The sequence below is a fragment of the Giraffa tippelskirchi genome, chromosome 8 (genome assembly GCF_054371585.1).
Source record: "Giraffa tippelskirchi isolate mGirTip1 chromosome 8, T2T-mGirTip1v1.2.pri, whole genome shotgun sequence".
NCBI classification, from domain to species: Eukaryota; Metazoa; Chordata; class Mammalia; order Artiodactyla; family Giraffidae; genus Giraffa; species Giraffa tippelskirchi.
Genome location: NC_137282.1, coordinates 10,551,103 through 10,579,028, shown reverse-complemented (window position 1 = coordinate 10,579,028; position 27,926 = coordinate 10,551,103). Strand labels below are relative to the sequence as shown.

The 27,926-nt window shown below is 35.8% G+C and overlaps 1 protein-coding gene across 8 annotated transcripts in view; it reads right to left on the bottom strand.

The window, feature by feature from the left end:
- ADAM2 (ADAM metallopeptidase domain 2) overlaps window positions 1–27,926 on the bottom strand; it is a 92,888-nt gene that overhangs the window by 8,802 nt on the left and 56,160 nt on the right. For all 8 annotated transcript variants that reach the window (XM_081523999.1, XM_081523997.1, XM_081523998.1 and 5 more), the window contains 4 exons: window positions 26,624–26,722; window positions 26,318–26,513; window positions 18,293–18,398; window positions 3,358–3,541 (listed from right to left, as the gene is read on the bottom strand). In XM_081523999.1, the coding sequence (XP_081380125.1) occupies window positions 3,358–3,541; window positions 18,293–18,398; window positions 26,318–26,513; window positions 26,624–26,722 (585 nt within the window). The remainder of the gene's footprint in view (window positions 1–3,357; window positions 3,542–18,292; window positions 18,399–26,317; window positions 26,514–26,623; window positions 26,723–27,926) is intronic.

The window sequence follows — 27,926 nt, the reverse complement described above, 5'->3', positions numbered from 1 at the left end:
CGGTGAAGAAAGCTGAGCACCAAAGAATTGATATTTTTGAACTGTGGTGTTGGAGAAGACTCTTGAGAGTCCCTTGGACTGCAAGGAGATCCAATCAATCCATCCTAAAGGAGATCAATCCTGGGTATTCACTGGAAGGACTGATGTTGAAGCTGAAACTCCAATACTTTGGCCACCTCATGCGAAGAGTTGACTCATTGGAAAAGACCCTAATGCTGGGTAAGATTGGGGGCAGGAGAAGAAGGGGGTGACAGAGGATGAGATGGTTGGATGGCATCACTGACTCGATGGACATGGGTCTGGGTAGACTCCGGGAGTTGGTGATGGACAGGGAGGCCTGGCGTGCTGCAATTCATGGGGTCGCAAAGAGTCAGACACGACTGAGCGACTGAACTGAACTGAGGCACCATACACCAGTGACAGAATTAAAAGCAGATTTTACTAAATCCTGAAAAATTAATCTGGAGGGTGACATCCGCAAAATGGTGCACTGGCACCCCAAGTGTTTTTCTCCCTTAGAGATGCTAGAGGAAGAAGATGAAGGAGGAGGAGGAGGAAGGGGAGGGGGAGGAAGGAGAGGAAGGGGAAGAGGGGGAGGGGAAGAAAAACTGGCTAAAGCAGCCCATAGGAGCTCTGGAAGTAGTCAGAGGTCTACAGCAACTCAGCAAATGACCAAACAAATAGCCACGCCAAAACATTAGAAAACTTTGCAGCGTTTTGTTCACCCTGTCCCACTACCTCTGGGGCATGGCACAGTCTAGGTTTGGAGAAGGCAGCAGCTGCGTTTCCAGAGGATATCTTATTTTTCATATTCTCATCTGTCTGGGAACTGCTCGAACACTGGTTTCTGTTCCACTTGACTCAAATCTCAGCTGGACACTGCTCAGGAAAACTAAGACTTGCAGACGTGGGGGCGGGGCAGAGAATGAAGGGAGACATACTGTAGACAATAAAAGGCTCCAAGGCAACCGTGGTGAGACTATTTGGAAAACTAAAACATCTAAAATGTCCGTGTACATGGGGAATGAGAAAAGCCACAAAGACGTGCACATTCACAGGAAAGATGCATATTCACCAAAGCCTCAGAGACCACAGATTTTTTCCTCAGGCTACTCTCAAGGCTCAGAGCACCCAAGAAATTACAAAAGGACTACATGAGCACAGAGTCAGACTGTAAACTCGGGGAGAAGTGGCTGTGTTTCCAGAAGTCCAATTTTTAACAACAATGACAACAATAAAAAAATCACATCCTATCAAAAGAGGAGAAAAAGGAGGAAAGACTATACAGTGGAGATGAGACAGTCTTGGAGATGAGACAGTCTTACCCACAAATGGTACTGGGAAAACTGGACAGCAACACAAAAAACAATAAGATTAAAACATTCCCTCATAGTATTTATAAAAATAAACTCAAAATGGCTTAAAGGCCGAAATGTAAGGCCTGTAACCATAAAACTCTTAGAAAAGAACTTAGGCAGGATACTCTGACACAAATTGTAGCAATATTTTCTTGGATAAATATCCTGAGACAAAAGAAATAAAATGAAAAATAAATGACATCTAATTAAACGTAAAAGCTTTTGCACAGCAAAGGAAATTATCAACAAAGCAAAAGACACCTATGGAATGGGAGAAAATATTTGCTAATGATGTGACCAACAGGATGTTAATATCCAAAACACTGTTGTTGTTGTTTAGTAGCTAAGTCATGTCTGGTTCTTTTGTGATCCTGTGGACTGTAGCTTGTCAGGCTCCTCTGTCCATGGGATTTTTCAGGCAAGAATACTGGAGTGGGTTGCCATTTCCTTCTCCAAGGGATCTTTGCAGCCCAGGAATCAAACCCACATCTCCTGCATTGGCAGACAGAGTCTTTACTACTGAGCCACCAGGGAAGCCCATTCAAAGTATATAAATAGCTTATTCAACTCAATATCAAAACAAACAAACAAACAAAAAAAGAAGACCAAACACACATATTTCCACATAAAATATAAAGTTGGCCCACAAGTCTATGAAAAGATGTTCAACATTTCTCATTATTAGAGAGATACAAATCAAAACTACAATGAGGTATGACCTCACATCTGTTTGAATGAGTTTCATCAAAATCTCTACAAATAACAAATATTGGGGAAGATGTGGAGAAAAAGGAACCCTTGTATACTTTTGCTGGCAATATAAATTGGTACAGCTACTATGGGAAACACTATGGAATTTCCTTAAAAAAGTAAAACTAGAACTACCATACAACCCAGCAATCCTACTCCTGGGTATACATCTAGAAAAAAGAAAGACATTAATTCCAAAAAAATACATATTCCTCAATGTTCATAGGAGCACTATTTATAATATCCAAGACTCAGAAGCAACTTAAGTGCCTATCAACAGACTATTGGATTATAAATGTGATTTTTAAAATATAAATCTATATAAATATATTTATAAATAATGGAATAGTTATAAATAGCATGTAATATTTAGAAATATGAATGTGGAATATTACTCAGATATAAAAAGAAGGAAATACTGTCGTTCTCAGTAATGTGGATGAGCTTAAAGAATATTATGCTTAGTGAAATGAGTCAGATAGAGGAAGTCAAATACTATATGATATCACTTATATGTGGAAACTTAAAAAGGGTACAAATGAATGTATATGCAAAATTGAAACAGAACTCTCCAAAAGCGAGATCCAAGGGGGAGGGACAAATTAGGAGTGTGATAAATTGTATAGTATAATACAAATTTTATAGTATACAAGGTGCTATTTATAATGTAGACAGGCAACAAAGATATACTGCATAGCACAGGGACTTATACTCATTATTTTGTAATAACCTATAATGGAATATAATCTGCAAAATACTGAATCACTATGATGTACACTGGGAACTAACACAATATTGTAAATCAATTATTTCAATTTAAAAGAATTAATGGAAGGTTCATTATAGAAAATGGAGAATAGTTGTATTTCAGATTTTCATCCCTTTGATTGATCTTTCCTTTATTCTGTGAATCCTTTATTATTTTCATTACTAAAATGAGCATATGTTTCTTTAATTTTTTTACTTTAATCATTATTTTTAAGTAATTATATAAAAATATAATTCACGACATTAAAAATACATGAAATAATAAAACTGTCAATGAACAGTATGATTATCAATTCAGTTAACACATGTGAAAAATAGTAAATAGCAGGTTATGTTTTTTCTTTTAAAATTTCTTTCATTTTCAAAACTTTCTATTTTCTTACATTTTTGAAATTAAATACACATTTAACTTGAGAAAAATACCACATATGCATTTGAAATTTGAAATTAGTATATTACCTGGTAATAAAAGACCACATACCTTTCTTTCACCACAAACAGTTCCATCTTTTACCCACATCTTTGCTGAGTCTATAGAATCATTATCATATTCCAGTCCAATGCAGATCTTTCCATTTATGTTGGAATACAAAATAGAGGCATTTGGAATAGAAAGGACCTGTAGTTGATCATATTTACATAGTAATTTTCCACATTTCACATTCCTATAAGTTAGCAACAAATAAAAATATTAGTTTTCAATACAGAGAAATATTAGAATATCATTTCTAAAGGAAAAAGATTTAAATAAAGCATTAAGAGAAAGAAAGATAGTGCTAAGTTGGGCCTGACTCTTGTGACCCTATGGACTGTAGCCCGCCAGGCTCCTCTGTCCATGGGATTCTCCAGGCAAGAATGCTGGAGTGGGTTCCAGGGGATCTTCCCTACCCAGGAATCGAACCCAGGTCTCCAGCATTGCAGGCAGATCCTTTACCAACTGAGCTACACAGAAAGCCCAAGTAAAGCATTAAGGCTTGCTAAAAGATTAGACAATTAATTGTGAAACTGAAAATTATGAGGGTCTTTCCTGTTTTATTAACAATAACCACATCTTAATAATTATGTGCTACTTCCTACTTCGTGCTGTGCTGTGCTTACTCATTCAGTCGTGTCCAGCTCTGTGCAACCCCTTGGACTGCGACTCACCAGGCTCCATTGTCCATGGGAATTCTCCAGCCAAGAATACTGGAGTGGGTTACCCATACCCTCCTCCAGGGGATCTTCTCAATCCAGGAATCAAGCTCAGGTCTCCCGCATTGCAGGATTATTTACTGTCTGAGCCACCAGGGAAGCCCATGAATCCTGGAGTAGGTAGCCTATCCCTTCTCCAGGGGATCTCCCTGACCCAGGAATCAAACCCAGGTCTCCTGCATTGCAGGTGGATTCTTTATCAGCTGAGCTACCAGGGAAGCCCCACTTTCTACTTAGCCTTATCACTTTTTAACAATTCTTTACTATTTTTTTTTTTGGCTGTTGTTGTTAAACATGATTCTGAGCTTATTCTATCTAAAGATTAGTACAATTTTAAGAATTACCAATCTAATTACATTTCCTTTTCTATTTTTCAAACATAATACATATTCTCCACATCATGGGTCCCAAACTGATAAGACATTAAGGCATACACTTAAGTAGTATATGGAATAAATATTAATGTTGAATCACTAAGCTACATCATGATGATAGTGTCTAAACCACAGACAAAAATAACCAGAAAATCAAGTGTGTGTGTGTGTGTGTGTGTGTGTGTGTGTGTGTGTGTGTGTGCGCACAGTTGTGTCTGACTCTATGCCTGTCAGGCTCCTCTGCCCATGGAATTTCTCCAGGTAAAGATACTGGAGTGGGTTGCCATTTCCTTCTCCAGAGGATTTTCCTGACCCAGGGATCGAACCAGCAATCTCCTGTATCTTCTGCATTGGCAGGCAGATTCTTTACTGCTGAGCCACATGGAAGGCAACCCCAAAATAAAAAAAGCATTAATAATTACATGAAAGAGTGGTAATTTCATAAGTCAGTAGGTGAAATTAGAGAGTAAGATACCTCTTTAGAATGACACATAAACCAGGCAACAAAAAGTCGTGACAGTACCAAATGCTGTGGATGTGGAGAAGCTATAACTCTGATACACTTTTGTTGGAAATGTAAAACGGTACAGTAACTTTGGAGATTATGTGGGCAACTGCTTAAAATGTTTAAATTGCCATGTAAGTGAAAGTTACTCAGTCATGTCTGACTCTTTTGTGATCCCACGGACTGTAGACCGCCAGGCTCCTCTGCTTATGGAATTTTTCAGGCAAGAATACTGGCGTGAGTTGCCATTCCCTTCTCCAGGGGATTTTCCCAACCCGGGGACTGAACCTGGGTGTCCTGCATTGCAGGCAGATTCTTTACCATCTGACCCACTAGGGAAGCCCTGAACTTGCCATAGTGTGCATCCATGGGAAATTTAAAAATATGTGTTTACATAAAGACTTGCACCTTCATCATCTGTTATATCTCAAGAGAAAAAATACTTGGCTTTACAAAGAAAACAAACAAAATACTGTATAAGAATGTTCAAAGCACCATTGTTTTTAATTTTTTTTACTTGAAGTATACTTGATTTATAATGTTCTATTAATTACTACTGTATAGCAAAGTGATTCAGTTATATATATACATATTGTTTTTTAACATTCTTTTCCATTATGGCTTACTATAGAATATTGAATATAGTTCTTTGTGCTATACAGTAGGACCTTGTTGTTTATCCATTCTCTGTATAATACAGACATCCATAGCAGCATTGTTTTTAATGACCCAAAACTATTAGAAACATTCTAAATGCCCATTAGCTGGCACATAATTTTAGGATATAATATTACCCAGTAATAAGAAGCTATAAACTAGTGTTATAGGCTACAAAATGGATGAAACTCAAAAAATAAGTAAAATAAACCAAGTAAAAAGACCACATATTATGTAATTTTTCTAATATAAGAACTCCAGAAAAGGCAAATCTAAGGAAAGAGAAAGAATGTCGCTGGTTGCTAGGAACTGGGATCACTTTAAAGTGATTTTGGATTCTAGTGATTTTGGATTCTAGTGACTTTTGCACTTTTATAAATTTATCACAAAGTACATAAGTTATCCCATTAAAGTAGATTGATTACATTTTAGTTAAGTATTTTAAATATTATTAAGTCTGTTACAAATTATTTATGAGCTTCTACACAAAGCTGTTGCTGTAGTTCAGTTGCTCAGTCATGTGTGATTCTTTGCATCCCCATGGACTGCAGCACACCAGGCTTCCCTGTTCTTCACTATTTCCTGGAGTTTGCGTAAACTCATGCTCATTGAAGTGGTGATGCCATCCAACCATCTCATCCTCTGTTGTCCCCTTCTCCTCTTGCCTTCAATCTTTCCCGGCATCAGGGTCCTTTCAAATGAGTTAGCTCTTCACATCAGGTGACCAAAGTATTGGAGCTTCAGCATCAGTCCTTCCAATGAATATTCAGAGTTGATTTCCTTCAGGACTAATTGGTTTGATTTCCTTGCTGTTCCAGGGACTCTCAAGAATCTTCTCCAACACCACAGCTCAAAAGCATCAATTTTTTAGCACTCAGCATTCTTTATGGTCCAACTCTGACATCCATACATGACTACTGGAAAAGCCATAGCTTTCAGTCTGTGGACCCTTGTTGGCAAAGTGATGTGGGCAGTGTCAAACTAGTTTGAGTTCAGAAGGTTAACAACTATTTTGAGGCCAGTTTCTGAGGCTACCTGCACGAGGCACGGGATTCAAAGTATAGAGCACTGTACTGTTGAGGCCTAGGTTGAAGGATTTTGAACATTACCTTGTCAGCATGTGAAATGAGAGCAATTGTGTGGTAGCTGGAACATTCTTTGGCATTGCCCTTCTTTGGAATTGGAATGAAAACTGACCTTTTCCAGTCCTGTGGCCATTGTTGAGTTTTCCAAATTTGCTGGCATAGTGAGTAGAGCACTTTCACAGCATCATCTTTCAGGATTTGAAATAGCTCAGGTGGAATTCCATCACCTCCACTAGCTTTGTTTGTAGTGACGCTCCCTAAGGACCACTTGACTTCACACTCACAGATGTCTGACTCTAGGTGAGTACCTACACCATTGTGGTAATTAGGTCATTAAGAACTTTTTGTACAGTTCTTCTGTGTATTCTTGCCACCTCTTAATATCTTCGGCTTCTGTTAGGTCCACACAATTTCAGTCCTTTATTGTATCCATCTTTGCATGAAATGTTCCCTTGGTATCTCTAATTTTCTTGAAGAGATCTCTAGTCATTCCCATTCTATTGTTTTCCTCTATCTCTTTGCACTGTTCACTTAAGAAGGTTTTGGTTTTCCAGTCATTACAATAAAATGCTGAGTAAATGGAAATCAGTGACTTTTCTTGGACCCATCAGAGAACTGTGGTTGCAGAGAAAACCACTTACATGGATCTGGAAAGCTAAGTACCTGCAAAAACAACAAGTATAGCACTTGTAATTTGCTTATCTGGAACATAAGCCACTGAACTACGTAAGCCACTAATAATATTTAAATACAAACTTTGACAAATTGCTGGAGACTGAGTGTGGACTACCATGAGAACGAGAAGCTCCTGAGTAATAGTTATATTTTCACTTGCCTTTTTGCCAGAAACTCTATATGGTTCTTTTGGGGAATATATGTGAAAGTTCTCCATATACACTTGCAGGGGGAGGTGAAGAGTAACTGTTATGAAATTCCCAGACCCAGCTGTCTAACAAAGTCTTAATCTCTAGGTAGAAAGACATTCATCCCACTGTTGCCAACTCCACTCTTCCTGACTCACCTAAAAGAATAATAAGTATAGTCATGATCAATAACAGAAAGAGCTTAAGAATATAGGTTGGGAGTGATAGCTGTAGAACAGGGGCTAGAGGTTGGGGGCATGGGATGGGGCACTCCACACCTGGAGGAATCCATGCCCCTGAGACGCAAGCTCATTAAAAGAAAGGCTTATGTAAAAACTAGAGACGGTTTCCCCCTCACACTGTAAAACCGTACTAAAACGTCTCCAGCAGCAATAGCAGTAAATTACAACTGAGAGAGCTCCAAGACGCATATTCCCTTTGAGGGCTGGAATGAAAGGAAGCTCAAAATTTAAGAAGAGAGAAAGAAATTACTTCACTAATGGAATCTGAAGGTTCTGGTGCCATAGCTACAACAAACATTAGACACAATCTATCTCCTAAAAATATCAACATATATTCTCACATTAAAAGCTTAAGTGCCTACTACCCTATATAACATGACCAACTTTCAACACAAAAAAGTACAAGTTATATGAAAAGACAAGAAAAAAAAAACAGTCTAAAGAGATAAAATAAGCATCAGAATCAAATCAAATATAAAACAGATCTTGGAATTATTAGATATGAAATTTAAGATAGCTTCGGTTAATATTTTAAAGGTTTTAAAAAGCAGAAGTCAACAACATGAAAGACCAGAGATACAACATCAACAGAGATATGAAAGCTGTAAGAACAAACTATAAGAATAAAGAGAAAATAAAACCATAAAAAAAACCTAACAAAAATTTTAAAATGGCTTACAAGCTTTCATCAATAAAACTCAATCTAAGCAACAGAAGAAAAACTTAAGAGAATTCAGTGATAGATTGATACAAACTTCCCAAACTGAATCACAATAAAACAAAATAATGAAGGAAAAATGGAAACATCCAAGAACTATAAGACAGTTAAAGAAAGTGTAGCATACTCATAGTAAGAGCAGCAGAAGGAGAAGAAATAGAATAGAAAAAAACTTGAAAAAATAATGAACAAGATCTTTGCAAAACTATTGACAGACATGAAAACACAAATACAAGAAACTTAGAAAATGCCAAGCAGGATAAATATCAAAATAAAAACTGTCTATAAATATATCACATTCAAACTAAAGTAAACCAAAATCAATGAGAAACTCTCGAAGGCAACTAGGTTGGGGCATACCTTACTTAGAGGAACAAAGATAAGAATTACAGCAGACTTTTCATTTAAAAATCATGCAGTTAGGAAAATTTGGAGGGAATTTTTGACTGTTTTAAGAAAAGAAACATCTAATTTAGAATTCTCTGTCCAGTAAAATTATCTTTCAAATAATAGAGATTTTTCAGACAAAAAGTGATAGAATTCTTTGCCAGCATATCTTACTTGCAAGAAATATTTTTTTAAAAAAGTGCTTTACACAGAAGAGAAATTATTTGTATCAGAAACTTTGATCGACATAAAAAAGGGACAGCATCAGAAAATGAAAAAATTGAAAGAAAAATGTGTGCATTTTTCTTATTCTTAACTGAGCTAAAAGATAACTATCTTCTCAAAGCAATAATATGAAGAATGTATTGGATATTTATTGTACATGTATAAGCAAAGTAAGTAACAAGAAGCCTCACAAGGGACTGGGTGGAGGAATTGGGAAACTATTATAGTACACCTTCACTGCACATCAAGGAGTATGTAATTACAGCGTTTGAATGTGAACTATTACTCTGTTATTTGAAGATAGTTAATGAGTTCAAGTACTTCAGTAATCACTTTTAATGGACATGGTCTAAACAATCAATTAAAAGCCAGACATTGTCAAAGTGAATAATAAAAACATGGCTCATGATTTTTAACATCTGAAAACAAATTAATGTAATAAATTATACCAATATGAAAACGCACCAAAAACAGATTCATGAAAATAGATGTATGAAAAGCACTGAAAAAATACAACCACCATGTAAGACTAAAAATTCTCAGAAAAGTAGAAATATAGGGGGAATTTCCAAATCAGATAGAGGGTATTAACAAAAAACCTACAGTTAACAACAAACTTACTGGTAATGATTAAATTTGTCTTGTAAAATTGGTAATAAGTAAATCTTTTCTTTCTCCACTTATAGTTTAACATTTTGATAGATATGTATACAGTCAAGCAAGAAAAACAAATTAAAGGTATCCTAATTAAAAAAGAATAATTCAGACTTCATTTGCAGATTACATGATCCTGGACATGGAAATACTAAGAAACTCACACACAAAAAGAGAGAAAGAGAGAATTTATGAGGTTCACACAATATAAAAGATGATTTGCATTGTTGTTATTTTTATTATTATTAGATACTAGCAGTGAACAATGAGAAAATAAAATTAAGAGAACAATTTTAAACATTCAGCAATATACTTAAAAAAATGCAACACTTGAACACTGAAAACTAAAATCTGATTGAGACAAAGGAAAGAACACTGAAATAAACCCAGACATTCTATGTTTATCACTTTGCAATGCAATATTGCCAAGATGGCAATTCAAACACACATGCACATACACACACATCACAAATGAATCCATGGGAAACTGATGCTATATGGGAGTGATGTCTGTTAATTTATCAGTGTCAATTTCCTGGCTTGGATATTTTACTACAGGTAAGATATATAAGTCATCTGAGGTGTTACCATCTGGGGAGAACAGCTGAAGTATACAGGGGTCCTCTGTATTCTTTCTAGGTTATTTTTGAAATTTCCCATGAATCTGCAGTTAGTTCAGAATAAAAAGATACATAGGTAAAATTCAGTGATAAGAAGGCTAAATCATTCCAAATAAATTGCAAAAAATTTAAGATTAATCATAGAGAAAGACACATACAGTAACATAAAAGGCTTAGAAAATGCTCTAAACATCAGTCAGACAAATGCAAATGGAAACAAAAGTAAGCTGGAAGTAGAATGGCTAAAATAAAAAAGACTGACATTACCAAGTAGTAACAAATTATGGAGGAAATAGAATTCTTAGACTCTGCTAGTGTGCATGTAAAATTGCATAGTCACTTTGGAAAGCAATTTGGTAAATTCTTCAAAATGTTAATATGAAATTACAAGACTCAGCAATTATATTCCTATGTATGTATGTATCTTTCCAACATAAGTGGAAGTATATTTGCTACAAAGACCTGATCCCAAAAGTTAGAGCAGCTTTATTCATAATAGCCAAAACAAACAAAAAAATGCACCACATAATTGATCATCAATATATAAATATATAATATAATTATATTGTATTAATTATAAGTATATGTATAATTTTGTATATAATTTTAGTGATATTCTTAATTACTCAGTAATTAAAGCTGAAATACTATTACAAGAGCAGTTTATTTTAATCACAAAAAATTGTCCTGGGCATATTATGACACACAAAAAAAGCATATTGTAGCATTCAATTAATATGAAGTTTTTGAACAGAATACATTTATCTATTACCATTAAGAAAAGAACATCGGTTGTATAGGGCACAGATTGGAGGAAATAGTTCTGCAAATGGAAATATTTATCAAGTTGTATATTCAATATTTATAGTCTATGTAAATTAAAAAATCAAATAAAATTAAGGAAAATGATAAAAGCTTCAACAGGAATTTATATACACTCTATTATTAGTATGCTGTGTTCTACTTTAACAAATTTTATACATATAAAGAAGTAGTGTTTTAAGACTGAAGATTATTACAGTGAGAAAAAGTTATATGAGAAGTGGTTATTATGACAGTTTTATAGGACGTGCGATGACTGGCCAGAGAATGTCGAGTGTGATGAGAATTCAGAAGGACTTCTTTTATGAGGTACAAAGATGGTAAAAAGGATTCCAGGACTATGTCTTGGTGACCTTGACTAAAAGGATAGTGGCAGTAGTGGCACTGAGGCAAAAGAGTTATCTTCATGTTACGGGGTCTGGCTGTTGGCTACTGATATTCTATGAGTCAATGGTTTTCCCAGTGTTTTAGGGTCAGTATCCCAAGGACACTTCCTTCCTTTCAAGCAAAAAAAAAAAGGAGAAAGAAAAGTTGATAATTGGGATGTCCTAGGGCAGGGAGATTTACAGTTTTCTTTTAGGCTTTAAAGGCTATGTCACCCTGATCTTCCTAAACAATAGGATAAAGTTTGTTATTTTTAGTCAAATATACAAAGTTTGGGAATAAGAGAGAAGTTTGGAATTCTCATTTCATCATTATCTAGGTAGTCTAAGAGAACCTCACAACTGGCACTTAGTTTGGAGTATTGGATCTAATGTAGCCCTTGTTCTGAGATCAGGTGCCCCAAATATAAAATCTGAGTTTGAGCAAATTCAGTTTTTCTTTGGAGACTTTGTGTCCTTTTAAGGCTAAAAGTTTTAACAAGTGGATGCTGTCTTCTTATGAAGAGGCCTGCGTTAGGGAGCAGAGAAGAAAATTGTCTATATATTGCAACTAATTAGAGCCTCCAGGGAATTGTATATCATCTAAATAAGCTTTTATGGTTTGGGAGTGGGGGGGACTTTTGTTAAAACTCTGGGGCATATATTGTCCAGGTGTATTGCCTTCCTTCCCAAGTAAAGGCTAAAATATATTGGCTGGCCTTATCTACAGAGATGCTAAGGAAGACACTATATATCTCAAATATAGTGAAAATTTTCCTTAAGGTAGGGATGGAAGCTAATAAAGTATCGGAAATGGAAACAAAAGGATGACAAGGAATAATAATGTTATTTTTGCCTCAGAAAAAAGAAAAACAATATTGGAAATCTTATAACTGATGGCCCGATAAAAAGAGAAAATTCCAGTTTGAGCCAAATAATAATTCAGTACTGCCAGAGGCTCTAAAATTTCCATTAGTGACCACTGGACATGCATTGAATCATTGGTCCACTTTATGAACTGATGGAAACATTAACGCAAAGAGTGCCTACTTAGCCCCACATGTCTGAAACACAATTCAGGAAAGTCTGCCTGCATTTCTCCTGGATACTTGAAACTGTCTAATTTACCACTTGTAGATCAGCAAACAGATTTTATTCAGCTTTCTCTATCTTACGGACATAAACATGTCTTGGTAATGGATTGTATTTTTTCTCATTGGATTGAATCCTTCCCTTGAAGACAGGTTTCTGCTACTTCTGCGGCTGTGTGTGTGTGTGCTCAGTTGCCTGATTCTTTGCAACTCCATGGACTGTAGCCCACCAGTCTCCTCTGTCCATGGGATTTTCCAGGCAATGGACATGAGTTTGAGCAAACTCAGGGAGATAGTGAAGTACAGGGAAGCCTGGAATGCTGCAATTCATGGGGTCCCAGAAAGGTGGACATGACATGGTGACTGAACAACAACAGTAAGAACATATATATTGATAATTACCTTAGGCTTCCCTTGTAGCTCAGTCGGTAAAGAATCTGCCTGCAGTGCAGGAGACCCAGGTTCGATCCCTGGGTTGAGAAGATCCCCTGGAGAAGGAAATGACGACCCTCTCCAGTATCCTTGCCTGTAAAATCTCATGGACACAGGAGCCTGGTGGGCTGCAGTCCATGGGGTCGCAAAGAGTCAGGCATGACTGAGCGACTAACGCTTACTTACTTAAATGTAAATGGATTACATGCACCAACCAAAAGACATAGACTGGCTGAGTGGATACAAAGATAAGACATATATGTAAGCTGTCTACAAGAGACCTGCCTCAGAACTAAGGACACACATACACTGAAAGGGACAGGATGGAAAAAGGGTATTCCATGCAAAAGGAAAATAAAATAAATCTGGTGTAACAATATGCATATCACACGATAGACTTTAAGACAAAGACAGTTATAAGAGACAAAGAAGGACACTACATAATGATCAAGGGATCAACCCAAAAAGAGGGTATAATAATTGCAAATATATATGCACCCAATATAGGAGCACCTCAACATGTAAAGCAAATACTAACAACCTTAAAGAGAGAAATAGACAGTAACACAATAAGAGTAAGGGACTTTAACAACCCACTTTCATCAGTGAACATATCATTCGGGCAGAAAACCAATATAGAAACAAGAGCCTTATGGACTCAGCAAATGAATTTACGGTTGCCAGGCTTGGGAGAATGGGGGAAAGGGATAGTTAAGGTGTTTGGGATGGACATGCACACACTGTTATATTTTAAATGGATGACCAACAAGATTCTACTGTATAGCACAGAGAAATCTGCTTAATGTTATTGAAATCCTGAATGGGAGGAGAGTTAGGGGAAGAGTTAATATATGTATATGAATGACTGAGTCCCTTTTCTGTCCACCTGAAATAATCACCAGACTGTTAGTCAATTATATGCCTATATAATAAAATAAAAAGTATTTTTTTTTAAAGAAAACATAGACAGTATGTTCTTTGACATTCATCTTAATAATTTGTATATTTTTTGATCTTTCTTCTTAGGCAAAGGCAACAGAAGCAAAGATAAACAAATGGGACCCAACTGAACTAAAAAGAATTTACATAGCAAAGGAAACCATGGTCAAAACACAAAAGCAATGTGGAAGAAATATCTGTAAAGGGGTTAATATCCAAAATATATAAAGAACTTATACAACTCAATAGAAAAATCCATGAATTCAATTAAAATATGGGCATAGGACCTGAATAGGGCTCCCCTGTATTGATATGGCTCAGTTGTAAGAAAGGCACCTGCAGTGCAGGAGACATGGGTTCTATCCCCGGGTAGGGAAGATCCCCTGGAGAAGGAAACGGCACCCACTTCAGTATTCTTGCCTGGGAAATCCAGTGGACAGAGGAGCCTGGCAGGCTACAGTCTTTAAGAGTAACTTATAGAGTAACTCTATAAGAGTTGGACAGGACTTGGCAACTAAACAACAGCAACAACAACAAGGACCTGAGGAGACACTTTCCCAAAGGCATACAGAGAGCCAATAGGTACATGAAAAGACACTAGACATTACTAAGCATCAGGGAAATGCAAATTAAAACCAGGGTGAGGTATCATCTCACATCTGTCAGAATGGCTACTTTCAAAGAGACCAAAGTGGGTAGAATAACGACAATAAAAATATGGGTTGGTCAGGATGCAGAGAAAAGGAAACTGTAGTAAACTCTTAGTGGGAATGTAAATTGGTACAGCTAAATGAAAAACAGTATGGAGTTTCGTAAAACAAAAATTAAAATAGAACTACCATACAGTCCAACAATTCCACTCCTAGATATTTATCTGAAGAAAAGGAGAACACTACTTCAAAGAGATATAGGTACCCCAATGTTTATTGCAGCATTATTTAAAATAGCTATGATACAGGCTTCCCTGGTGGCTCAAATGGTAAAGAAATCGCCTGCAGTGCAGGAGACCTGGGTTTGATCCCTGGGTTGGGAAGATCCCCTGGAGAAGGAATGACAACCCTCTCCAGTATTCTTGCTTGGAGAATCCCATGAACAGAGGAGCCTGGTGGGCTATAGTCCGTGGGATCGCCAAGAGTCAGACATGACTGACAGACTAACACGCAAGATATGGAGGCAACCTCAGTACCCACCATTAGATGAATGTATATAGATGTGAGATACATTTATATTATTTGTATATTATATATATATATACATATACATATATATGTATATATATATATATATATATATATATATATATGTAAGACAATATTAGCCACACAAAAAAAGAAATCTTGGTGTTTGCAAGAACATGGGTAGACCTGGAAAACATATTGCTTCATGCTTTTTGAAATAGATCAGACAGAGAAAAACAAATATCATATGCTTTTACTTGTATGTGGAATCTAAAAACAAAACAAACAAAGGTAAGAAAAACAGAGACATGCTCACAGACTCAGACTAGTGGTTACTAGCTGGGAGAGGGATGTGGAAAGCACAAAATGGGTGAAGGGGATTAGGAGGTGCAAACCACCAGCGGCATAATAAAATAGAAAAGTGACAGGGATGGGATAGTGCAGCACAGGGAGTGTAATATTTTCTAATAACTTTGTATGGTGTGAAATTTATAAAAATACTGAATTATTATGTTTTACATCTGAAACTGATACAATGTTTGTAAGTAGGTATACAGAAAATCATAAATGTATGCAACAGTTAAAACATGATATAGGTGCAAATAAAGCACTAGATATAAATGCCAAAATGACCCAGATAATGCTGTTGGCAGATAAGCACTTTACAGCAGCTAATATAAAAAGATCAATGATTTAAAAGATAATATAATCACAATAGCTAGAAAGTTTCCTTTAGTCAGAATACGTTTTAGCAATTGTGAAACAAATTTTTGTGCTTCTGGGCTCGAGAATATGAGAAAGCAATTCATAAATGCAAGATGTATTTTGCCTATATTTATGGTGTCTAATTGGAAGTAAAATGATCAGTATAAGTTCATGTTTTAAAAACAGAGATACAACACGTGGATATAGAAATAAATATGTGATACTTGTATGTTCTAGCTTTGTTCACTGAGAAGACTTAGAGATCATGAAAAACAGTAGAAATGAGCACAACTGGTGCTGAGATGTTTATTTTCTAAGTACTCTTCTCTGATAAAAGGCAACTGGAAATTCCTTTGTTTATTTAGAGAAATAGCTGAATCCACAGCAAGGGTAAAAAAAATATAATAAGGGTCCTAGGATATCTTTGTTTTTGTACTAGAGAAATTTGTAAGTTTTTAAAATATCATACAGACTTTTAAAAAAAACATTGTGGCCAGTTAAAGTAAGCTCTCATTAGCCAAAAATGAGACAATTTGAGAAAGTAAGCATTAAAATAAATGATAGTAATATATTCTATACTATTGAGTCAAATAAGAATTGCTGAGTCTGAACTGATATAGACAAATACAGAGATAAATAAGTAGGAGGGAATACTTCTTTCTACAATACATTTCTAGCTTAAAGACAGAGGCAATAATGGAGTTAGAAAATTATCAGTGAACTTTAAAACTAGAGGGCAAAAGTTTGAAGAACGGAATATGTCTATAGTCTCAATATTAACTCCTCCCAAATTATGCATTAAACACAGAGGGAAAGAGTAACTTTACAATTGAGAGACCTAAAGAAAATTAACTTTACCAAATAGTTTAATCTAACATACCCAACACTGAGAGAAATTGGGATGTACCCTTTGAAAATTGCACTTGATGGTATAACACCACTTTAGTGGCAAGTATGACAAAATTTATAACATGAATCTAACTAACTATCAAACCCAGTTTGAGAAAAATTTTACAAAATAATTGGCCTGTAGTATTTTTTAAAAAAGTAAAAATAACAAATAAAACAAAGAAAATGTTCTAGATTAAAGTTTAAAAATACATTATGACTAATGAAAACATGTGACTCTAGATTTGCTCCTGAACAAAGCAAAGAACTGTAAATACTTTATTGAGATAATGAATGAAGTTTTATTGTGAATTTTGACAGCTATAATATAGGCATTAAAAAATTTTGTCCCCAAGAAAGACACAATGATTTATTTCAGGATAATGAAGCATAGTATCCAATTTAAATTCAAGTGGTTTAGGAAAATAATTTTGTAGGGAGGAAAGGAGAGGAGAATTTGAAAAACAGAAGGACAAAGCACCTGGGCAAAATGCATGCCACTGGCAAATCTGAATAAAGGTTATATGAGAAATCTTCTTGCTATTCATGCAAACAAATTATTTTTATAGAATTTTTATTTTAGATATCAAACCATGTTTGAAATAACATAAAAATGTTACAGTAACATTCTAGTTCTAATATATATAATAATCATGGTAATTAGAACTTCCCACATGGTGCTAGAGGTAAAGAACCTGCTTGCCAATGCAGGAGACGTAAGAGACTTGGATTCGATCCTTGGATGGGGAAGATCCCCTGGAGGAGGGCATGGCTACCTACTCCAGTAGTCTTGCCTGGAGAATTCCATGGACAGAGGAGCCTGGTGGGCTACAGGCCATAGTGACAAAGAGTCGGACATGACTAAAGTGACATTAGCAGGCACACAGTAATTAGCAATTAACACTCATATTGTGCATACTGTGTGTCAGTTCCATTCCAGGTGTGTTTATTAGAGTATCTAAATTCCACACTGGCACAAGCCCAATGATGTTAGTGAAATTGGTATTCAGGTTTTACACACCAGGAACGTGAGGCACATGTCCAAAGTCACAACAGGAGGTAACCATTGGGATTAGTCCTTGAAACCAAGATGGCTGCCTGTAGAGCATGTTTTAAACACAGTGTTTTACTTCCTGGAGAGCAACAATTCATGCATTTTTATTAGATCACTAAACAATGGTCATCATTTGTAAAATTAAAGTGATAGCACGCAAAATGAAAATTACCTTTCAAACTAATGGGCAATTAATGTACCTATATGTAAATGAATGCTCTGTGGGACAGTACAAGTGATAGTTTGGATGTGTGAGAAAGATAAGAACTGACATTCTGTACTTAAGACATTGATAGTTTGGTTAAATATAGTCTTAGTTCATGATAAACTGACATTTTGCTTACATATAAAGTAAATTATCTCATGGTATTTTCAAATTTAAGGCAATAAATAACATTTCTCAGATAGATTTCCTAGAACATACTCAGATTTACACGGTGTGAACCCAGTAGGAGTTATGCCACAGTTTCCAGTCTTATCAGTCATAGAATTAAGTTGCTCGAAACACTCTTTAGGAGCAAAAGTTGAACCTGAAAAAAAAAAATGTGTCGTTAGTCATACTGAACTTACATTAATTTAAAATAATTAATGAGTATATTTATTCTGAGATTGTTTAAAATATTGAACAACATAAGAGCATAATACAAAATTGAAAATAAAATAGTTTTAATTAAAGTCACAAAAAAACCACTTCAATGAAATATTTAAATATTGAAAGCATCTTGTCTACTACCCAAACAGATACTTTAGGATTAACTACAGTATGCAGTTTACCTTCTAACTTTTAGTAAGCCTGAAATATATATGCATATAAGAAACATTTTTAAACAAATAATTGACTTATTGGTCAATAGTGTTTCTGTGTAAATATGTTTTCAAGACAAATCAGTAAAATGACATCTTTTGTTTTCATCCTACTTTCCCCAGACCAAAAAATCTTGGAATCACAACTGATTTATTTTCATATTTACTATCCAACCACACACATTATGTGCTTAATTCTCATAAGATTCTATCTACTTAAAAAGCAGTTTATTATTACCTTATCAATTCTACTCTAATGGGAAGATTAAGCCAAAAATCTTTGATTTAACCACAAAGAAATATGAGAACATAAAAGGAGCCCCAGCATCAGGATCTCAGTTGAAAGTCCGAGAGGCAGTAGTAAACTGCAAATAAACAATTGATTTTCATCCCAGAGGTCATTTGCAAACCTAGTTCTGTGTGAGAGGATCAAAATTACAAGCTTACCTAGGGAAGCAGAACATAAAGCAGGTCAAAGTTGGAGGATCATTTACTATAGTGATAAAATTAGAGACTTGCGGGGCCTCAACATATAGTACAGTCCCCTCTTAAGACATTTTCCTGCTTCTAAACATGTGAAGAGAAGGAAATTAAAATATAAATAAATGACCTCCAGAAAGCAGAGTGTTATTTGTCTGCAGTTTCTGCATTGTTACATACATGCAATCTCTCAGTTGAAAGCCCTGGAGAGTTATGCCCTAGAAATAAGAGTGAACTAGATAAAGAGTGAACTTAATCAAAACTCTAACGGAACCTTAACAATTTTGGTTTCTAATTCAATTAAAGTGATTGGTCTCTTACTTCATATACTTAACAGAAGAAAAAAGTGGATGTATTCATATAAGATGTAGTGTTTATATAAGGGAAGCACTTAAACTGAAAACAGTTTCTGTAAGTCAAAAATGAAGACAAAGAGAAAAAAACTTTTAACTAACAGTATGTCTTTATAGAAAGCATTCAAGAAAAAATATAAAACAAAGACATCTACATATGTTAAAATCATTACAAGAACCAAGGTACATGTACACTAAAATTAATTATAGAGATATAAATCTTCAAGAAGGCAGGGCATCAAAAATAAATACATTGAAATACTTATGGAGAGACAAACAAACATAAATTGAAATTTAGAAATCTGTGTAATAGTACAGTGTTTACACCACAGTTGCAAGACAGTTAGGAACACTAAGCAGAACTACATGCACACAAATACACATTCAAATATAGAATATGAAGACTGATAAAACCAAAGACCAAAAAAATCTTCATGGCTTAAAGAGAAAGAGACACAATATGACAGATTTTTCTTCAGAAATATGCAAGTCATATAACAATGGAGTAATCTCTTTAAAATGCTGATGGAAATAGAGGTTCCAATTCAAGATGGTGAAGTACACACAGAAAAATCTTGAACTCACAACTTTCCACAAACACATCAAATCTACACCTACATATGGAACAATTTCTAGCGAAGAAAACCTAAAAACTGGTGGAATGACCACTTCACACTGAGCAAACAAGAGGAAAGCCACACTGAAGCAGGTAGGAAAGGCTCAGACACACTCTTGCCATAAACTCGCCCGGCGCACCAATCCCACAATTGGGAGGGAACTCAAAACCAAGAGCTCCTCCCTGAGGGGGTGAAGTATTTGACTCACATCAGGTACCACAGCTTTTAAATCCTGCACCTGAAAGATGAGCTTCCCAAACCTCCAACTTTGATAACCAACAGAAGCTCATGTCTATGAGACCTACAAGGCTGTAGAGAATTGTGAAATGATTCTAATGGCCAGTGTGGTTTATGCTCAAGGCTCCCACAAGACTATAACTAAGGGAGAAAGAATTCTTAACCGGCAACCATATCCAGGACAGGACAAGAGGGAACAGTTAGAGGAGCCCAGTCTTTCTGTAAGAGAGGCCTGTTAGCTTATCTCAGGAGCTGTGGCCTGGGGGGTCAGGCTTCTGATTACAGGAACCTGCTGGGATGCTTCACTGAGACTTTGGAGGGTGAGAGCTATCTTTCGGTTCTCACCCTGCCACACCCCAGAGTGCCAGAATTTCCCAGAAGGGAAATTTCACATACATTTTGGGCTCTGGCTTTTTACATGTGGTGCTCTCATTTTTGCGGCTTCTTCCCAGGGACATTCCTCGGTCATCCAATTCTAATGGCCAGAGGCACTTGCATTCCTGGGTCCCCTGGGATGGTAATGAGAAATGAAATATTTCCTGCCGTCTCAGTAACTTAGGGATATCACAGTCTTCGGGGATTGCAGCCCTCCAATGTGAGCAGGTGAACCTTAAGGGAACTCAGGAAGGAGAATACCTGCGATCTAGCAGTCATCAAGACTACAGCCTACCCTATAGTGAGCCCCAGGGAAGCTCAGGATGTCAAAGACACAGGATACTGGCTCCAGGTAGCTGAGGTGCATATCAAAGGAATGATTTCAGTGAGCCCAGACTCTTGCATCTTCCCATACAGAGAAAAGTGCTAAATTCCTTAACTTGGGTTATCTGGTTTTCTTTAATTAACAATAATCTTTTGATATTCGGACTTCCTGTCATTTGTTGCAAAAGTTCCATGTAATCTGGCTCCTTCCCTCACCTCCTTGGGGTAGTTTTCTCAGGGTTACTTGAGATACTCTCTCCTGAGCTTAAAGTCCTAAAAATTCCAACTAAATAAAACAAAACTCTCCATTTTTAGATTGTGGATATCTTTTTTTTTTTTTTTTTTTAACAATTGAGATTTTATTATAGCAACTGGACTCACAATGGCACAGCAGAATAAGAAAAAAGGAAACAGCAGGAGAGAAGGCAATCATTTTGTTAACTCTCTTTTCTTCCTGGTATGTGATACAGAAGGAATATTCTAGATCCCATAAAATGGAGAAGCGTAAGGAACTCCAACTCTAAAATTCTTACCAGCTTAAAAGTAAATGTAGCTCAGTCGTGTCTGACTCTTTGCGACCCCATGGACTGTAGCCTACCAGGTTCCTCCGTCCATGGGATTTTCCAGGCAAGAATACTGGAGTGGGTTGCCATTTCCTTCTCCAGGATAGATTGTGGATATCTTTAAAGTTGACAGAAATAATGGGAGACAGAGTTTTTAGCCAGTTAATGGCTCCAGAACACGGCACAGATAACTGGCTGAAATGCACACTCAGTCTTGCTGTGAAAGAGACCTTTGTTTGTCTGGAAGCTCTAGCTTGAAGGAATGGCATCAGATTTGGATATTTAAATATAAATAGAGTGAGAGAGGGAGTGAGATTCTGTTTCTCTGGTGGAATCCTGGTGGATAAGTTCTTAAGACAGAGGGCTCTGTGATGTTTTACCTTGGGAATATTCTCATCTTTCTTCAGCGGCATGGTAGCCAAAAGCTAATGAAGCAGTCTGGCCTATTTTGAGCTTTGTTAAAAGCAACAGAGCATAGTCAGAAAATTATCCAAACTTTTATTACCTAAAAAGTCTCTATTCCGAGGGTGTTTTTCTAAGAGGAGAATGAAAAAGCTGGCATGAAACTCAACATTCAAAACACAAAAAACATGGCATTGGGTCCCATCACTTCATGGCAAATAGAAGGGGAAAAAGTGGAAGCAGTGACAGATTTCACTTTCTTGGGCTCCAAAATCACTGCAGACAGTGACTGCAGCTGTGAAATTAAAAGACACTTGCTCCTCGGAAGGAAAGCTATGACAAACCTAGATGGAATATTAAAGAGCAGAGACATCACTTCACCAGCAAAGATCTGTATAGTAAAAGCTATGGTTTTTCCAGTAGTCAAGTACAGATGTGAGAGTTGGACCATGAAGAAGGCTGAGTGTTGAAGAATTGATGTTTTCAGATTGTAGTGCTAGAGAAGACTCTCAAGAGTCCTTTGAACTGCAAAGAGATCAAATCAGTCAATCCTAAAGGAAATCAACTCTGAATATTCATTGGAAAGACTGGTGCTGGCCACCTGATGCAAAGAGCCGATTCATTGGAAAACATCCTGATGCTGCAAAAGATTGAAGGCAAAAGGAAAAGAGGCCAGCAGAGCATGAGATGGTTAGATAGTATCACTGACTCAGCAGGCATGAGTCTGAGCAAATCCGTGGAGGTAGTGAAGGACAGGGAAGCTGCAGTCCATGGGGCTGCAAAGATTGGAATGCAATATAGCGACTGAAAAACAACAACAAGAAGAAGAGCTCAGCTCAGTGGGAAAAAGAGCCTCACACTCAGGGAAATACTGAAATAATAGCAATATGACAGCAACACTGCAGCAGTTGAGGCAAACAAGAGCATTCTGGGAATTTAAAAGGAAGCTTTGGAGAACTAGATAATCATAAGGTAGCTCAAACACGTAACTGGATCTGAAAAGCTCAAACATGTAACTGGATCGGAAAAGATGTACACATTCCAAGAACAATTTTAGGAAAGAGAAGTCCCCAGGCACTCCTCTGGATCTGAAAAGCTCAAACATGTAACTGGATCTGAAAAGATGTACACATTCCAAGAACAATTTTAGGAAAGAGAAGTCCCCAGTCACTCCTCTGGATTATATTTAAGTTCTGAACTAGCAAGAAGTGAAAGCTATGCCTGTCTTGCAAACTACCTGAAGCTTGAAACTGTCCCTTGGCACTGTGGATAGAAAAGAAACAGTCAGTGCATGGAAGGGTATCTGACAGGTTTCAGCTTGGCACTAAATTGTGCTCATCAGGAGTTATCCCTGAGAAGCCTGACTTAAAAGTAAAAACAAGAATTTGAGGAGATTAAAAAAAAAAAGAAAAAGAAAAAACTAGCAAAGAACTCAGTGGCTGCACATAGTACAGAACCTGAAAATTTAGTCCAGGAAAGTCACTAAACAAACCGTCAGTAAGACAAAAAGCAACAACAACAACCCCTGGAGAAATCTGAATCAAAACTGTAAAATACATTGTCTAAAATTTCTAAAAATTAAAAAGCTTTAAAAGATAATTTTACACGACATGCAAAAAAATGAAAGTATGTTCAGTTCAGTTCAGTCGCTCAGTCGTGTCCGACTCTTTGAGACCCCATGAACTGCAGCACACCAGGCCTCTCTGTCCATCACCAACTCCCGGAGTCCACCCAAGTATGTTACATACCCAGAAAAAAAAAAAAGCCAATGGGAAATATCCTCAGAGATCTCAAATTTTGAATCCAGTAGACAAAGACTTAAAATAGCTATTACAGATATGTTCAAATTACCAGAGGAAACCATTTCTTAAAAACTAAATGGGAAATGCTAATATAGACTTTTAGAACCAAATAGAAATTCTGAATTGAAAACTATCTTAACTAAAACAAAAGACTTCACTGCAGAAATTTTAAAATCAATAGATTTAATCTGGTAGGCTTTATTGACCTAAAGATAGATCAGTGGAGTTTATTCAGTATGAGGAAAGAAAGAAAATCAAATAATGAAAAGTAAAGAGAGCTTAATAGACCAGTGGGGCAACATCAAGCATATGAAATATTGGCACATAGGGATTCCAAAAATGAGGAAAAAATAGAAAAAGGTGGTGAAATATTTTAAGAAATAACGACTGAAAACTTTTCATATTTAATGATGTATCTATATCTATCTACATATTTACAAGAAGATTTTTTAAAAAATACACATAGAATAATCTTAAAGATCCACAGATCATGGTCAAACTGATTACACTCTTCATTAGGGACGAAGGAAGCCAGGGGACAGTGGGATGATACTACAGAGTTTTGAAAGGAAAAGACTAAAGATTCTATATTCAGCTAAACTCTCCTCAAAAAATTAAGGAGAAATCGTAGCATTCCAAGACAAAGACAATGAGAAAGACCTCATCTTTAGCAAACCTTTCCAGCAAGATCTACTAAAGTGCATCCTTAAGGCTGAAATCAAAGGACAATAGAGGTAACTAGGATCCACATGAAGTAACACTTCATGCTAATATAGTAAACTATCAAATAAAGTAAAAGAAAATATAATAGATAGTACAAACATATTTATTGTTTGGACTCTCTTCTATAGATTTTAAAAGACCATTGCATAAAAACAATTATTGTAAAACTTGGTCATTAGACTTACATGAAGATATTTGCCAGAAATAGAACATAAGCTAAGTTTTAATTTACTGTTGAAAGGAAATCAATATTCATTGAATGTCTTAAGATAGTAACTGTAACACCCAAGCAAACCACTCAGAAATAACTAAATACATACAGTAAAATAAATCACAGAGAGATTGAACTATTACACTAGAAAATCTCTATTCAACACAAATGAAGATGTTATTGAGGAACAGAGGGTAAAATATCATGTTGAAAACACATAGCAAAATAGCAATTAGAACTGCTACCTTACTTATATGAATAAGCACTTCAATCAAAAAAAGGGATTGGCAGAATAAATTACAAAACATGATGCAACTATATGAAGGTTGGAACAGTCAAGCAGATTGGGCAAGACAGTGATCGCCTAAGTACAACCAGGCAATTCTATGAGCCAAGGCTGTTTTATTCAGGATTCACCTTGTTATCTTGGGTGTAGCCCTTGTACTGATTGAGAACCTTGCAGATATTTATCTTCTCTTCACTGAAAGCTTGCTAGGGATAAATATATACTCTTTAGTCCTCAGAATAGGTTCCTAGCCTACCAACAAAGGCACTTCTAAATGTAGCAAAATCTTCTAGAGGAAGACTAAGAACTTTCTAAAAGGCAAAATTCCTCTACCATTTGGTCTTTGATCCTGTGGCTGTACGAAAATTCATAATGCCTTTCTAATTTTTTAAATCTAATTCACCAAGTTTCTGAGCAGTTTCTGAGTTCCAAGGATGAGGATGCCTCAAAGAAAAATAGTCTATGGTTTTGACAGCTCCCTCTCCTTAAATTCCAACGCTAAAACTTTTCTATTTGATCTCTTTTTCTTTTCCTCGAAGATCTCTGCTAAGCCATGACTGATCTTCAACATTCAGAAGCTGCATATGGCCCTAGGAACATAAATGGCTGTCAGTCGTTCCCTAAGACAGGCAAAGTTTCTCTGCTATAGAGATTTAAATTTGTTGTCATTGGTTTCACTATATTCTACAGCCTTTAAAAAGATATCATTAATGCAACATGCCTTGATTTTTCTAGTCATTTTCTTGTAATTGCTTCTGTCACTATTTGATATATTCTTTCCCTCAACTTAATACTGAACACAGATTTTATATTTAATGTAACTTATAAATATGTAAATATAAATAACCAGCTTTACTATTTGTTTTCACATCCTATGTTCTTTAGTTTACTCTGTTCTTGCCTTCTTTTGGGTTAATCAAATATGTGAAATGCTTTTGTTGTTCTCCTCTTTATTAGTTTTTAGTTTCTAATTACTGTATTATTATTCTTTTATTTATCTTAGATTATAAAACAAATATTTGACTTATATCAATACTTAATTTCTCTGAGTGCTGCATTTTATTGAAATGACTGAGTTTTATTTCAGTTTTTTTTCCTGGTGATGTTATCTTTTTCTATTTTTATTCTTCTAGAGGTTAACGTTATTTTTGACATTTTAATTGCTTCATTTCATAATATCCTTTGTCCTTTCTAATATATACATATAAAGATATGTATATTAGTCAGCTTTCAGAAAAATACATAAACAGGCAATCAGATTAAAATAAATACCTGCACCAAATAAGTCAGAACATTGTTTTATCCCAGTCACACACATTCCGCTGACACAGAGCCATTGATTCTCTCCACACGGATGCCCATCCTGAATATACAGATCTTCTGGACAATCTGCTGATGAACCATTGCAATACTCATTGAGATCACATTCATCAACGGCACCCCTACATACACGTCCTTTTGGCAAAAACTGGTGGGGTGAGGTAAACAATATTGAGTAAAGCAGAATGTGAGCATTTAAATATTATTAAAAAAGACAGCTTTACTAAAGTAGGTAATAAAATGTTGAAAGGCTCTTACAGCACAAGCGTCACAGCACAGTCCAGTATCACAAACTGAGGGAGGCTCGAGTCTACACGTGTCAGGGTTACAGCACCTGAATGGCAACTCTGCACAAGCCTGAAAGGCAAACCAAATGCTCTGAAACACCTTCCAACTTTACATAAACAGATATTTAACGACGACAGCATATTACATAATATACAGACAGATGCTTAACTTAAATGTTGGCAAATGGAAAAATATAAAGCCACTTATTCATTCATTTATTTAACATTTATTCATTACCTAATGTGCTAAACCAAGCGTTCTGTATATCACTAAGCTTGGCTATTTTGGTAGAAGGATTTTCTGAGGTTCTGGAGTTCACCAAAGCCAAAACATCAATAACCATAAGTTTATTTGGGGAGAAGGGAGAGAAAATTGGAAGATGGGATTGACACATACACTACTATTTATAAAATAGATAACTAATAAGACCTACTGAATAGCATAGGGAACTCTACTCAATACTCTGTAATGGCCTATATGGGAACAAAATCTAAAAGAGTGGATATATGTGTATGTACAACTGATTGTTGATTTGCTGTACAGCACAAATGAACACAACATTGTAAGCTATACTGGGAGCTATACACTCCCAACTTATTTTTTTTAATTAAAAAAAGTAAAATAAAATTAAAAAAGCTAAGAAATAGAGACCTTTGGCTCTTATAACAAAGTTATTTCACAAGATGTGAAATAAACAGAGTTATGATTTTAAAAGTTGATTAGTTCTTAGTCAACTTTTATGAATCTATTGTATTTTGATGTCTTTACCTTTTAAAAGATATTCAAAGTTTGCTTATAATTCTCTAAAGATGAAGAGATATAAAATAATGTTTCTGAACATAACTGAAATTATCACCTTTAATCATTCATCCATATTTATTACTCCTTGTTTTATGTTATAATTAATCTGTACTTGGTGGTTCTGTGTTTTAAAATTCCATTTTTAGAGTTAATGAAAAGCAACTGATAGGAAATAAGGATGAAGAGACAGAAGACAGACACACAGGCGCACACACACACACACAGAAACACACACACACACAGATACACATGCACATTTTTAAATACCTCGGGATTTGAAAGAGAGTTAATTGGGCAAAAATTTTCAATAAGTTACAAAAAATAAATCATGGATTTTAGTAGTCTTAATATGGGTTATGGCATGATACTTCCTAGAGCACACAAAGTTTGCAGTATTTTCCAGAACTATTTTGCCTAATTAATGTCATTCCTATCTCTATGAGATTCTAGAGGGTAAAATTTTCTCAGGCAA